This window comes from Diachasma alloeum, unplaced genomic scaffold (assembly GCF_001412515.2).
Source record: "Diachasma alloeum isolate Michigan unplaced genomic scaffold, Dall2.0 Dall_scaffold_00213, whole genome shotgun sequence".
Taxonomy (NCBI): Eukaryota; Metazoa; Arthropoda; class Insecta; order Hymenoptera; family Braconidae; genus Diachasma; species Diachasma alloeum.
In genome coordinates, this window is record NW_021680378.1 from 48,442 (window position 1) to 63,155 (window position 14,714).

The following is a 14,714-nucleotide window of genomic DNA, read 5'->3' on the forward strand; positions in this document are numbered from 1 at the left end:
CTACTCAAAATTTATGGGAATGGAGAGGAATATGAATATAAAGTGATTCACGAGGTTTTCATGTCAAACTTAAGAGGACACTAGAATGTGAAGAAAGAGCTCGAGAATATTTCTGGGATTGTTCCAATTTCATTATGACAATTCATATTCCGGAGATTATTGCCAGATTTATGAACTACAAGAATCATTCATTGTTGAATTGTTGGGAAATGGCTTCTGTCATTTCAATGACATTTTGAATAATTGAATACTTGAATTCTTCATGAAAAACGGATTACATTCCAAGGTGATTGTCTTGCCACGCATTTTGAACGTTTGTAGAGAATAACCACGAAATAAACATCTTCAAACCGGATTCTGTAATTAATGACTCCCGTTTGGAAAGGTTTGTTTACTTTCAAAGGAATTGGGAACTTTGTCCGGATTATTACTGTCACCTACGTTTTCAAGAATCTTCTTGAGAGGCGTGTTTATTTCTCGATGAAGGCTAGCCGAAAACATACAATATTGAATATTATAGCCGAAAACGGCTATAATATTCGAGGTACGAGAAAAATTCATGGAAAAACCTAGCGGAATCAGCGCGTTTTTCTATAGAAATGTTCAATTAAAAATATCCTATAGAAAATCATGTTTCTATAGAAATTCGATTTATTTATTTATATAACAAGTATGTAATTTTCTATAGAAAAAAAAATCAATCATCCATAGAAAAAATATAGAATTTTCTATAGAAAGTGAGGAAGATTCTATAGAAGGTTCATTCTGTCTTCTACACAAAATAGAAATGTGAAAAATATTCTATAGAAAAAATAGGTTTCTATAGAAATTCAATTCTATTACAGTCCAATCTTTGTAGAAGATACCACGGGGACTGTAGGGAAACAAAATTACTTATCCCCCACTTTACTTGCGCTCAGAGGGGAGAATATTCTGATTTGATATTTTTCGTACAAGATACTAGATTTCCATTTTTCATGATTATTTGAGTACGATTCCTGATGTGAAACACGAATGTTTAATTAGAAAGTATTGTTCCTTTTCAAAATAACAATTTAGAAATTCGGAATAAGACAGTTTGTTAAGGGGTCTTCGCAGTACTTTTGGGTAAAATATGACAATGTGTTTGCGAATTAAATATATCATATAGTAATCAAAAATGTTAAAAAGGTATTCGTAAAAGCAATTCTAACTACTTTTATGGTTTCGTTTGTTTTTAATTAATTATTCAAATTGCGCCTTATACACCTTTATGGACGCTACTTTGTCCCATACCCTTCAGATTGTTGACAGTGTGCTAGCCAGCAAAGGAAGCTCAATTGTCCTATATTAAGCCCTAAACAATATGGGCACGAAGTCCCATTGGGTTTTATCGTTGATTTGTTCACTAAATTAATGATAAAAATACTATGGCGATGTCTGTCATTATCCAACATACGCCACGTTTGATGTCCTGTCTCTCTCGAAACTAACCTCACTAACTTGACTATTTCACACTCCACTCACCCGCGCGCCCATCGCAACTGCGGAGACCCCTTAATAGGGGCCTACAGAAATGAGACTTTCATTGGAATTATGGTTTTCATAAGTATTGGGTGGAGTTTTGTCCATCTATCCATTCAAAAAATGGACGACAAACACATGATGCAATAGGTGTAAATAGTATATTTCGTCATTAGGCCAAAAAAAAAATTTCTGGCGAATATGAGGTTTGCAGCCCGAGCCGAAGGCGAGGGCTGCAATCATATGAGCTAGAAAAGTGTTTTTTGGCCGTATGACGAACAGTATTTTTTGTCATGACGGAAGGAGAAAAAAAATTTTACACGTGCCATACGTGTAAAAAAAACCATTTTACCAAGTTTTACGACCGATGCGGTTAATTTTTTTATCAACTATAACGAGCGCCCATTCGTTTTGAAATTCAATTGATGTGCAATTAAGTTCTAGACTATAGAAGCATATATTTCTAGTAATTTATGCAATATCTCAACTCCACTCCCACTCAATTCTGGCCCCTTTGTCGAGTATCTTGTGCGAAGCATGCAAACATTCAAGCCAGAAAGTGGGGGTATCACTCGGCACGGATTCGGGCCTAGTATTTTGTACGAAAGTATCTCGTGCGGAGGCTGGACTGTATTTAAATAGAAAATATGAAATTTTCTATAGAAAGTCTATTCTATTTTTCTATAGAAAGAAAAATGATAGATTCAAAAAAAATCTATTAGATTCAAAATAGAAGTTCTATAGGAATCCAATAGAATTTTCTGTCGGGTTCGTCAGATGTATCTATGAATTTTTGCCGTGCGTTATTATGTGCAGCATAAGTAATTTGTCATCAGTGCGATGAACGACGATATCAAATCAAAACAAAACGATCGACTATACGATAACCCTGTTTTTTCAATCATAATGGCCCCTGAAATGAGACAATACAATTATTATTATTGCTCGAGATGATTGTGAGAACGCAAACGTGAGACAGAAAACAGAACAAGTCAAGAAGATTGCAGATTTTTTTTATCCTCCAATAGCTAGAGGGGAAGTAAAAGGAGGCGTGTGACAATATATTGTGTCAATCACAATTTATCCGGCCTTGACACAATCACCACCAATTACTTTCTCCTCTGCATTCGTAGGAAATTAGTTCACGGGGCGGTTTTGGTGAGAAATTTATTATTAATGCAATTCTATGAGGGGTAATGGATAATTTTTCTTTTGGGAGAAAGAAAAAAATGTGCGATGGCCGGGAATCGAACCCGGATCAACTGCTTGGAAGGCAACTATGCTGACCATTACACCACCATCGCACTTCTTGGAAATTGATCGTTTTAATTTTGTCACACGAAATCGCCAGTATTTGGAAAATTAAAATCAATGGTAATTTTTTTCGTTTTATTGTTGCGTTAGGTTTTTCTCGGACATCAGGATTACTAATTTATTGAATTATCTCGTTATTGTTTTGTCTCTGATGGTGTCTTCGTGTCAGGATTTTTTTATGACTGTGATAGTCTCAATTTCATGGACATCAACATTTTGCTGTAATTTAATGATAAATATCAGTCTCGCTTGTGTCATATTCTCCTGGCAAATTTACCCTATCAGCGTTTTTCTTTTTCGTAAAATGTTCTTGTTTTGCGTGACGGAAGAATCAGCATGAGGACGAGTCGATCATAGCAATTTGAAGATGAGTCACGGTAAAATGGACAACGGGGTAAAAATTTAATAGAAAAACTCAGCGAATTTCACAGGAAATTCTATTGGTTTTTGGGCGATTCTATTGAAGAATTCCACAGCTTCACGGCGCGTTGCTCTATAGAATATGTCCAACAGGAACTATCATCTTTTTTATACATTTTTTTTTTGTATTGAGGCATCTTCTATAAAAATTCCTAAAATCTAAATTTTCTGAGTCTTTTCACTCAACTTTTTTCATTAAAAGAAAAAATAGAAAAAATACGAAAATTTCAGCTGAGGAATTTCTACAGAAAATATCTCAATAGAATAAATTGTATAGAAAAATTCAATTCTGTTAATTTTTTTCTCTGCAAAATATTTTTCATTGTGTCATATTCTCCTGGAAAATTTACCTTCTCAGCGTTCATCTTTGTCGGAAAAAATATTGTTGGTTTACGCGACGGGAAAATCATCATTAGAGCGATTTGATCATAACAATTTGAAGATGAGTCGCAATAAAGTGGACAAGGGGGTAAAAATTTAATAGAAAAACTCAACGAATTTTACATGAAATTCTATTGATTTTTGGCCGATTCTATTGAAGAATTCCACAGCTTCACGGCGCGTTTTTCTATAGAAAATGTCAAATAGAAACTATCATCTTTTTTTATACATTTTTTTGTACTGAGGCATCTACTGTAAGAATTCCAAAAATATCAATTTTCTGAGGTTTTTCCACTCAACTTTTTTCATAAAACAACAAAATCGAAAAAAATACAAAAAAAATAGAAAAACGCGAATGTCTCGACAACTTTATATGAACGGGTATCCATAGTTTGATTGATCTCGATAGTGGACATCGAGACGAGTATTTAAAAAAAAACATATTTTCGCAGAAACATATTTTCACAAAACTTTGAATATCTCGTAAACTACTCATCCGATATAATATCTCCAAAATCCCAGCCTGTGGTACCATAAGAGTTATAATCGTACTAAGTTTCAGCATTCTATCTAAATTTTTCCTAGAGTTATCGTGCCTACAGCGATGTTTTCAAAAAAATAGAAAAAGGTCGATTACTACCAAGTTATCCCTGGTTAAGTAGTAATGTTATGAGTTGATTGGATAGATATTATTGTAAGGAATATTTTGACGTAAAAAAAATTCAATTCAGTCGCGTACTTTTTAAGATAATTGAGAAAAAAGATTTTCAAGAAATTGCTGTATCTCAAAAATGACTTGACCGATTGAGTTGAAATTTTGCCCCGATATGCTCCCAAACAATGCACAATATAATTTCGTGAACTATTTCACAAAATTTCAGATTTTTAGCTTCGACTTCACTCCTTTTTTCGTGAAGATTTATAAAAAAATTCTGAAAAATCCGCACACACATTTTATAAAAACATCATATCTTGACGTTTCATGACATTCTAAATCATTTCCGAGCAAAATTAGAAGATCGTAAAACAGCTTCCATTCGTAAGGAAAAATTATCAATTGAAAATTGAATGAGCTATTGACATTTTAAAAAAACTCAAAAGTATCCATTTTACCCCATTAGTCCCTACATTCTTCAAAAATTTACTAGCCGGAAAAAGACTACAAATTATCGATAAAAAAACTTGCCACGCTTCTAGTATATCGCGGTCTATCATTTCCTGGATTTATTTCCTGCAGGAAAAAAAAATTACGCGAATGGGCGAGAAATTCCGCTGAAGAAAACCACAAAAATACTATTCCAAGTTCATCCAACTTTCCACAGCCAATTCCATTCGTTATGGAAATTTATTTCAATTTGCATTCATACCTGCGTCGGCAGTTGACTTCATCAACTATTCAACTATAAAATTTCGCCGTTATCGTCATAAGAGAACCAATATTGAAAGTGGAATCAATGACTTATGACCTACAACCTATGACCTAGGAATTTCTGATAATAATCCATCCAAAAATGACGAAATGAATGGGATAGAATGGACTTACTCAAACGGTCTTTCCCTTCCTCGCAGGCGACTGGTCGAGGTTTTCTTCTCACTGTCGAGTCCAAGGTTGACGATGGCCTGGGCCAGGTGAAGCTTCTCCTCATCCATTTTCCAAGGTCACGATAAACAACACTGATCCTAGTAAAAAAAAAATGAAAAAAGAAATTCTAGGGGAGTTCCTTCGCCGCTGACGATTAGTCGTAAAATCGTGAATTGCAAAGAAGAATTTCAATCTAGCGTCTTGTTGTTGAACGTTCGACACTTGAATGCTCACTGACTCGGTAAAGTCAGCGGTTAACCTCTCACCGTGCGGTCTCTTGTCCCGCGTTATTACAATCTTCGAATGTTTATGCGCGCGACATTGAAGAAACGATACATATGTGTATCTGTAGGTGACAAGACGCGAATAGACGCACCTTTGCCACTGCTTAGTCGGCAAAATGTGGGGAACACGTGAGGTGAAGAATATTGAGGTGAAAAAAAAATGGAATGGGGGAAGTACTGAGGGAAAACGCGGGAGTCGAAGGACAATTTGAAACTAGACTTCAATACCGGCGATTTATTTTTTTTGTTTTTAGTCGTCAAGGATAATTGGTGCTATCACTTAATTTACGCATGGATTTCGATTGATCTGGAGTGGGGAGACGTGTGGACTTTGTTTTGATGGAGAAGTGGGGAAGGTCGAAGACACGGGTGAGCGTGGATCAGCTGAGAGGAGACCAACGGAAATGCGTTATAGGGAGGTCGGTTATGTAGAAAGGTTGGGGAGAGCTTAAAGGGGATTCCCTGTATTTTCTACTGTTGATGAAAGTGGCCGCGGAGAAATGTGATGAAAAAAACGATCGAATTTGATAGAATTATATAGTTTCTTAATTTTTTCGGCAAAATGTGGAGAACACGTGAGGTGAACAATATTGAGGTGAAAAAAAATCGAATGGGGGAAGTACTGAGGGAAAACGCGGGAGTTGGAGGACAATTTGAAACTAGACATCAACACCGGTGATTTAGTTTTTTTGTTTTTAGTCGCTAAGGATAATTGGTGCTATCACTTGATTTACGCATGGATTTCGATTGATCTGGGGTGGGGAGACGTGTGGACTTTGTTTTCATGGAGAAGTGGAGAAGGTCGAAGACACGGGTGAGTGCGGATCAGCTGAGAGGAGACCAACGGGAGTGCGTTATAGAGAGATCGGTTATGTAGGAAGGTTGGTGAGAACTCAAAGGGGATTCCCTGTATTTTTTACTGTTGATGAAAGAGGCCGCGGTAAATTGCGAAGACAAAAAAGAGCGAATTTTATAGAATGATATAATGATATAATAATAATTTCATTTTTTTTTAGAAAATGCCAAATAGAAAATAATTTATGAAAGAAATAAGTGGAATTCCATCATTCTATGCAATTTTTTTTAATATGAAAATATCTCAATAGTATAAATTGTTTACCAAAAACGGTTCTATTGATTTGTTTTCTATAGAATATTTCCCATTAAACGTTTCAAGCTATAGAATTGTCCGATAGAATCGCCCAAAAACGAAAAAATGAAATTTATAAAAAAAATCCTTATTGTTGAACATGTTATATTTCCTTTCTCATCGGATGTAAGTTTATTTAATCAAAAGAAAAAATACAATATACATTATATACAATACTTATGTTCAATACATCTGCATGACGGATTAGAAAAATGATACTTCACGATGTGTCCTGTCAATGCAGAAAAAAAGTTTACATTCTAAATTCAGTCATTAAAAAAAGAAAATAATAGAAAATGAAATTATAACTACTCAAATTACATCTCAAACCTTTCCAGCACTATTTACATAAAAATAATAATAAAAACTATCCAGATTGTTATCTTGAAAATTCAGTGCTAAAATTTAACTTAGTCTCTGAACATTTAAATAATCGTATATTTGTCATCTGGGGTTAAAAAAATAGAGATTAAACAGTCTGTGTGAAAATCCTCACAACACGGAAAACATAGAGAGCACCTTGTGTCACTTTTCCTCTTCTCTCGGACGACAATTTCGTCAGGCCTCCTGGATTCATCCAAAATTGAAAATTCAGTGGTCTCATCAGTGCTGAGAGTTTCTGAGATTTTTACAGTTGACGTATGTGACAGCTTCGCCATTCACGACTCGAACATAACGAGAACAGGCTTGGAGGAAAATTGCAGGGACACGTTGGTCTGGAAGAGAGGCAAATAATGAACGAAATTATCATTCATGTGTTTTTACTGATCATTCAATTGATAACTCTCAAAATTACACTGAGAGAAAAAATTATGTGCCGCTGAAGAGATCTTTTGTCATGTTGACTCAATTTACTTGTGGACAAAAAAGAAAGTTTCCACCAAAACATGATAATTTTTGTTGAGAAATTGTTCTCGTGAAACATTTACATGTCTTTCGGGTAAATACATTCGTTCTACAGAGAATTATGAGACTACGCTTTTATCAAGTGAATGTTACTGAGTAGTGTATATCTGTGTCCAATAAACACTGTCCAATAAATTCCATGGAACAAATGATAATTTCAAGAGAAAACTACAATTTTCAAAACTAAATCATTTCGAGAGGACAATTTTTTTTTAGGAAAAAAATATTCTTTCTTCGTCAATGTATTCTCTCTGTGGTATAAACCTATGGAATTCTCTCAGATCAAATGATTGTCGTACAATAGATTATATTTTTTTCTGCCAACAGTTCGAATTCTTCTAGGAATTTTTCTGATGATCACGACAAAAATTAAATTTTGGTGAAAGATATTAACTTTCTTTCTATCAAGTGGATTAATTTCCCTCAAGTAAATCTGCTCCACTCCATCAAATATTCTCCCGCGGAACACAGTTTTTCGGCAGAACTTTTTCTATCATTGTACGGATGTCTTAAATTGAAGAAGAAATTCATAGAAAAAATGACAGTTTGCGGAGAATTTTGGGCCGCAATTTCTTCTAAACTTATTGGAAATTTCATCAGTGATGAAAAAACAACAGGGAATACTACAAATCGAACATTGTCGTCTCGAATTTATTCTTCTTCGACTCACATCATGCGTTCCGCATGCCTCAAATAAATAAACATTCATGCATGCAACAACAGTTGTTACAAAATAAGATTATTCAGCTCTCTATATGCATGAAAAAAATAATAATAAGAAATCCAGGCAGATTAGTACTGTTAGGTCACACACTCACATGCCTTCTCATCTGTATCCTCGTCGTTCGTGTGACAGGCGTCTTGTTGCATGTATGAGGCAGGCTTTAGAGGTCTTCCATCTTGATCCTCAACCTGCACCAGAATGCCGTGATTATTGTTGCTGGTTGAGTGAGTCCCTCTCGATGGTTGTCGCCAGAATCTCAAGGCCTGTCTCACGTCCAACGCTAGGTGACCACCTGCAGGTGTCAGGGGAGTCACCACTGAGTCCATCAAACGTTTTTTGGCTGTAGGAGAGAAAAATCGTCAACACATTTCAGCTCTTAATTATTTTTTAAGAATATCTTCGAATTTGAGGGAGATAGCGGAATTTTTCTCATAACCTTTTTAATAGCTCTCAAACCGCTCTACAAAAAAGTTTATGACAAAAATTTTGCTATCTGCCTCCGATTCCGAGATATTCACTGAAAACTAACCAATAGTCAAAATCGATTGAAAATACAAGATGGTTGACAGGTGTGGGTGCCGCCATTTTGCTTGGATTCACCCTTCCTTTGCTCCAAGGGGCTTCAAAGATGGCGGCACTCACACCTCGTGTTTTCAAACATTTTTTAAAATTATTCATCCTATTCAAATCACCCTCAACTCTCTTCATCCGATTTTTATAAAATGAACAAATTTTTTAAGCCATCTTTCAGATTTTTCCATCCCCCCTCGGCTGAGAATTCACGCCGCAAAGCTATACCCGTATTTCAGTACTGATCTCCAATATTTCAGTTCAGGTCTTCAGAATATAAAATCAATGCAGACAATACTCACATCTGTGCTTCTTCAGAGACTTCGTATAATAATAAACGGATATTCGAATTTTCTTCTCCTCCTCCTCTTCGTCGTCCACCGCAGAAACACTAGAACTGGGGACCGTTGGATTCATCTGAGGAAGCTTGTAGATTCGCAATCTAGCGGCTACAATGTGATCGCTTGACGTCAAATTCATTTTGAAATTCATGTTCATGGAGAAGGGATCGGACCAAGTTTCTGGGTCTGTATTTTTCGGTATTTCACCTGCAAAACGAGTCGATATGATCATCGAGTCATAATCGTTCGGTATGAATGCGTGTCTTGAATAGGGCTTACACGTTGGAGAAAACATTGTCAATTTCTCTCGTTGGACTTGATTGCTGTTGGTGGTGAGGTTGAATCGCCCGGTCATCGCTAGAACCCTCATTTTTATCTCTTCGATAGCATTTTGTGCTTGACTGGAAAATAGAAAAAATTCATAAGAAATAAAGTTAACAAATCTATCACAGTTAATTGAGAATGCACAATAGATCAAACATAAATTCAAACTGCATTCATACTATTAAAATAAAAAATCTATATTAATAAACGAAAACACAACAATTAAAACGTGTTTGATTAGTTTTTCGGGCTGGGGCTGTTGATTCTGAGGCATCATGAGTTATACAGCATCTGACGCTACCGCTAGGGGCGCTGCACCACCCCCCGACAGCTAATTCAAATGGATTGAAACATTCAGAATAGAACAATTCAAAATTAAACAAAATGATCTTTCATAAATTGCCAAAAAATCACAAGCCATTGAATGTTTATAGCTAGTTGCCGCTGGCACGAGTCACACGGAAACAACAATTAAAACGTGTTTGATTAGTTTTTCGGGCTGGGGCTGTTGATTCTGAGGCATCATGAGTTATACAGCATCTGACGCTACCGCTAGGGGCGCTGCACCACCCCCCGACAGCTAATTCAAATGGATTGAAACATTCAGAATAGAACAATTCAAAATTAAACAAAATGATCTTTCATAAATTGCCAAAAAATCACAAGCCATTGAATGTTTATAGCTAGTTGCCGCTGGCACGAGTCACACGGAAACAACAATTAAAACGTGTTTGATTAGTTTTTCGGGCTGGGGCTGTTGATTTTCATGCATCATGAGTTATAGAATACCTAACGCTTCCGCTAGGGGCGCTGCACTCACCCACAGTCAATCGAAATGGATCGAAACATTCAGAATAGAACAATTCAAAATTGAACAAAATAATCTTTCACAAATTCTCAGAAAAATCAGTTCTCAAAAATCAGAAGCCATTGAATGTTTATAACTAGTTGCCGCTGGCATGAGTCACACCGAAAACATAACAATTAAAGCGTTTTTGATTATTTTTTCGGGTTGGGGCTGTTGATTCCCCCACCACAAGTTACAGAGAGTCTGACGCTCCCGCTAGTGGCGTAGCACCACCCATCGACAGTCAACCCAAATGAATCGAAACATTCAGAATAGAACAATTCAAAATAGCACAAAATTATCTTTCACAAATTCTCAAAAAATCACAAACCATTGAATGTTTACAATTAGTTGCTGGCACGAGTCACACGGAAATACAACAATTAAAATGTGTTTAATTATTTTTTCGATCTGGGGCTGTTGATACTCAACCATCATGAGTTATAGAGCGTCTGACGCTCCCGCTAGGGGCGCTGTACCCACTCAGTCAATTCAAATGGATCGAAACATTCAGAATAGAACAATTCAAAATTGAACAAACTAATCTTTCACAAATTCTCAAAAAATCAGTTCTCAAAAATCACAAACCATTGAATGTTTTTAACTAGTTGCCGCTGGTGCGAGCCATACCGAGGAGTTGATAAAAAAAATGTTGTGGGAATGAGTGAATGGTCAGTGACCCAGACAGACCACATGGCCACATAGGCATATATTATTATGATCTAGACACCGGCTAGACAGGGAGAGGAAAACCTGAAGACATACAGCCGATTCCCGCGGAACGCATGACAGATACATTTGAATTCTTCGTCCTCTCTCATTCCCACTGACGTATCACAAGTATCTCTTGCAGGCGGGTACGTATTTACACGTATCTTCACCTCCTTCACCTGGGGGCACTTTCCCGAGTCTCATTCGAGGCGATAGCTGGTGGGGAAATTTATTATTCACTCTTGTGATTGTCTGGGCGGATAGGGAATTTACTCAATTACCTCAGGATCATTACTCAATTCCTCAGGAATTCTTTGGATTATTTTTTTGTTGTCTAGGTTGAAGAAGATTATTTGAAGAAAATATTTATTTGCATTTTATTAAAATGACAATAAAATCAAATGTCGATGATTAGCCTTAGCGGTCTTGAGCAATTTTAAGGAGTCGTGAAATGAAGAAATTGAAGAAATTCTATTTGATAAACCCTTTTTTTTAACGTTTTGCCTTCCACGGAAGACAAAACCTCGGAATACAAAAAAATTAGTTGAAGAAATATTTTCCAAATCTAAATAAATTAATGAAAAACAATTGGGAAATTGCTCTTGTATTCCATATAGTATAGTTATTTTTGGTAATAAATTACCAATATACTTTCGAATGGTTATTCTGCACATCATTTCCTTCTATCATGTATAATTCACTATTTATTTCGTTTTATTAAATTGAATAAGATTTCTTTTCAACTAATTCTGTCAGATTTTCAAATTAGTTGAATGTTATCATCATCATCATTATTCTTATTATCCCTTTCTTCTATACTACTGATTGGCTTTTTAAATGTTAATAGAAAAATTTTATTTATACATACTTGAATGAATTGGAAACATCACATTTGAAGAAATCATCATAAAAATTATATCAACCACTATAGCTGTCATAATCATCTTTTAATTTCGACTTAATGGCATTAAAACAAACATTTTAAGCTATGATTGAATTAATTTAAAGCATGATGTTCAAAGATATCCTCGGAATTCTGATTTTTAAAACATACAAAATTTTTGCAGATTTTCAAATAAATCAAAATAACGATTATTGCTATCGCCTTCATCTTCGAACTCGGTCAAAAGGACATCCAAACAAATTTTTAATCCATCATTCAATCAATTTTTTTAGTTATCGTGGGACTACCGATTTTCGAAAAAAATCGAAAGTTAAAAAACGAATCGATGAATTAAATTTTAATTAATGGCGGCCGATAGGGCTGAACAAAAAATTGCATTGAATTTGAACAATTACAAAGCTTCCGTTCGGAAGCAAAAAATTGATGCCGATAAATACAAATTAATCTGGAGGACATCGAAGTAAATCAATTTGAAACAAGTTTCAGATTATGCGCGTGGATTACATGTGTCTAATTACAATAATTGCCTGAACAATTAAAATCATAATCCAAATTCAACTAACAAAGCTACCGAGGCGTAAAAAAACACCTTTCTTGATTTAATTTTTTTATTTTTAAGGATGACTTTTTTGTTTTTAGCCAGTGTTCGTAAATTGTCAGTAAATGTGGTTTTTTTATGGTCAAGGAAAATTCTGTAATTTTTTCGGCCGACAGCAGAACATATAAAACTAACTTTTCTAACGTTAAAAAAAAATTAATCGCAATAGTCTCGGCAGAAATGAACAAACTCATTTTTCTTATACACAGGCTCTTATGAAATTTATGTTCCAATTTATAATTCACCTACTAGAAGACTCAAAAAATAGAAATAAAAATAGAAGGTAATGTGTAAAATCATGCTGAATCCAATGGCCAGAGAAAAATCTGGGGTACCCGGGCAAAAGGAGGAAATATTTGAATGACTCTATTCCATGTAAGCGCATGTTAGCGCATGCATTTGGTGCATTTTGTCTATTTCATATCTAAATAATGAACATGATAGGTTGGTGGATTGAAATTTGTATCAAAGTGAAGGGAATATCTTCATCTCTCAATTTTAAAAAAACATTTTTTTAAGTACTTGCGATTCTGGACAAACATCCTTAATAGTTGACTAAAAACAGAATAAACAGTTTGTAATGTTGACACAGTCAAAATGTGTATGTGCAACCAGACATGTTTTATTGACATGCTTTAATTTATTGATTTCTCCAAAAGGAAAATAAAATCATTTTTTAAAAATCATTTCGTTAAAACGAAGTGAAAGAAAACAAAGTAAATGTTTTATTTAATTCCTTCAGTTTGATTATTATTATCAAAATTGAGGGAATTGTTGGTGTGAGATATGTTCATTCGAATGAACAAATTATATCAATTAATGGGGAAAATGCTAAAGGCCACGTACGGAGATCAACAAGAATGTTGCCAGTGAAATCATGACATTTGATTCCCCATCCCCGCACGCTCGTCGATCTAGTAACAACTGGCCATTTCTTCACCGCATCCATGTGTCATGTATACATGTGGTTTTTAATGTGTACGTGACCCGTCTGGACCCCGTCTGGAGAAGAAGACGGGTGACTGGGTGCGAGCCCACCCGTTGTCTCACTCTGGGGGACACGGAATGTTTTACCAGGCTTGTCAGAAAAAATAATTTTTTTTCTTTCCTTCGGTCTTGTGGAGGTTTGAAAATCGTCTCGACGGAGGCGTTGACCTAGATTTCGGTATTTGTAGGGAAATAACATCGGAAATCTGAGAAATAGATGAAGGAATGAATTCCAGAATTGAATTTTTTAAAATTAAAACTAACGAAGAAAATTTTAAAAAAGGGAAAATTTAATCGAAACATCAAACAATTGTGAAGGTGACATCCCAAAAATTGGAGAAAATTCGATTGAAAAAAATGTTTTACCACAAAAAATTGAAGCACTGAAAATCTTTTAAAAATCAACTCTTGAAAAACTGAAATTAACTTTTACCTCCGTTCCCTCACCAACTTCAATCTCACAGTGGAAAAAAAAATTTCCCATTAATTTTTTCAATTTATTTCTCCTAACAAATCGTTCTGCATACCTGCCCACCCAACAAAAAAATAAACATTCCGCAGGAGGTAATGGTCGAACATTTTTTTACAGCCGTAATTCTCATTATTTTTATTCACAAATAAAAAAAATAATCTCCCCGCACGTTGTCTGCATACACCTGTTCACTTTTTCACCCCCTCAACCCCAATTACTCCGGCATTACCTGCATCTCCCTCCGCCCAGTGAATACTAACTGAGATGCAAGTGCCTAGACAAGGTCAGGGCATTAAAATTCGCTCCAACATTGCATAACAACCAGAAGAATTCTCCACTCATGAGAATCATAAATCGTGCCCCCTAATTACACCCGGCATAGACACCCAGTCATTAACTCGCCCCCAGCCCCCCCACCCCTCGCCCAAAAAACGGTAAAAATTCTATTTTTAAAATCCGCTGATGCATCTTCTCGAAATGAGAACAAATTGCCCAAAAAAAAACAAATAAAAATCGAGCCAAAAAAAATTTAAATTGCAGGAGAAATTTCGCCCCCTAATTTCTTCAACTTCCGACCGTAAAAAAATCATTGTAAATGATTATTCAAATGAGAGCGAAAAATTATTTCGGCATTTTCAGTTTAATTGACACCAACAGATACTTTTTTTTATTATTTAAATTAGCCTCACCTGGAAT

General features: G+C 35.4%; 2 protein-coding genes and 1 non-coding gene across 8 annotated transcripts in view; all 3 read right to left on the reverse strand.

Moving 5' to 3' along the window:
* LOC107037093 (NAD kinase) overlaps window positions 1-5,701 on the reverse strand; it is a 50,064-nt gene extending 44,363 nt beyond the window's left edge. For 2 of the 4 annotated variants that reach the window (XM_015255437.2, XM_015255439.2), the window contains exon 1: window positions 5,162-5,701. In XM_015255437.2, the coding sequence (XP_015110923.1) occupies window positions 5,162-5,268 (107 nt within the window). In that variant the 5' untranslated portion in view covers window positions 5,269-5,701. The remainder of the gene's footprint in view (window positions 1-5,161) is intronic. The other 2 variants (XM_015255438.2, XM_015255446.2) reach the window with 2 other exon arrangements.
* On the reverse strand, window positions 2,736-2,807 carry Trnag-ucc. The gene has a single exon. It is a non-coding gene; the product is annotated as a tRNA-Gly (tRNA).
* Window positions 5,702-6,742: 1,041 nt separating the features above from the next.
* Window positions 6,743-14,714, reverse strand: part of LOC107037134 — an 11,178-nt gene continuing 3,206 nt past the window's right edge. For 2 of the 3 annotated variants that reach the window (XM_015255519.1, XM_015255518.1), the window contains 4 exons: window positions 9,455-9,576; window positions 9,137-9,382; window positions 8,359-8,604; window positions 6,743-7,350 (listed from right to left, as the gene is read on the reverse strand). In XM_015255519.1, coding sequence (XP_015111005.1) covers window positions 7,238-7,350; window positions 8,359-8,604; window positions 9,137-9,382; window positions 9,455-9,576 — 727 coding nt within the window. In that variant the 3' untranslated portion in view covers window positions 6,743-7,237. The remainder of the gene's footprint in view (window positions 7,351-8,358; window positions 8,605-9,136; window positions 9,383-9,454; window positions 9,577-14,714) is intronic. The other variant, XM_015255520.1, reaches the window with a different exon arrangement.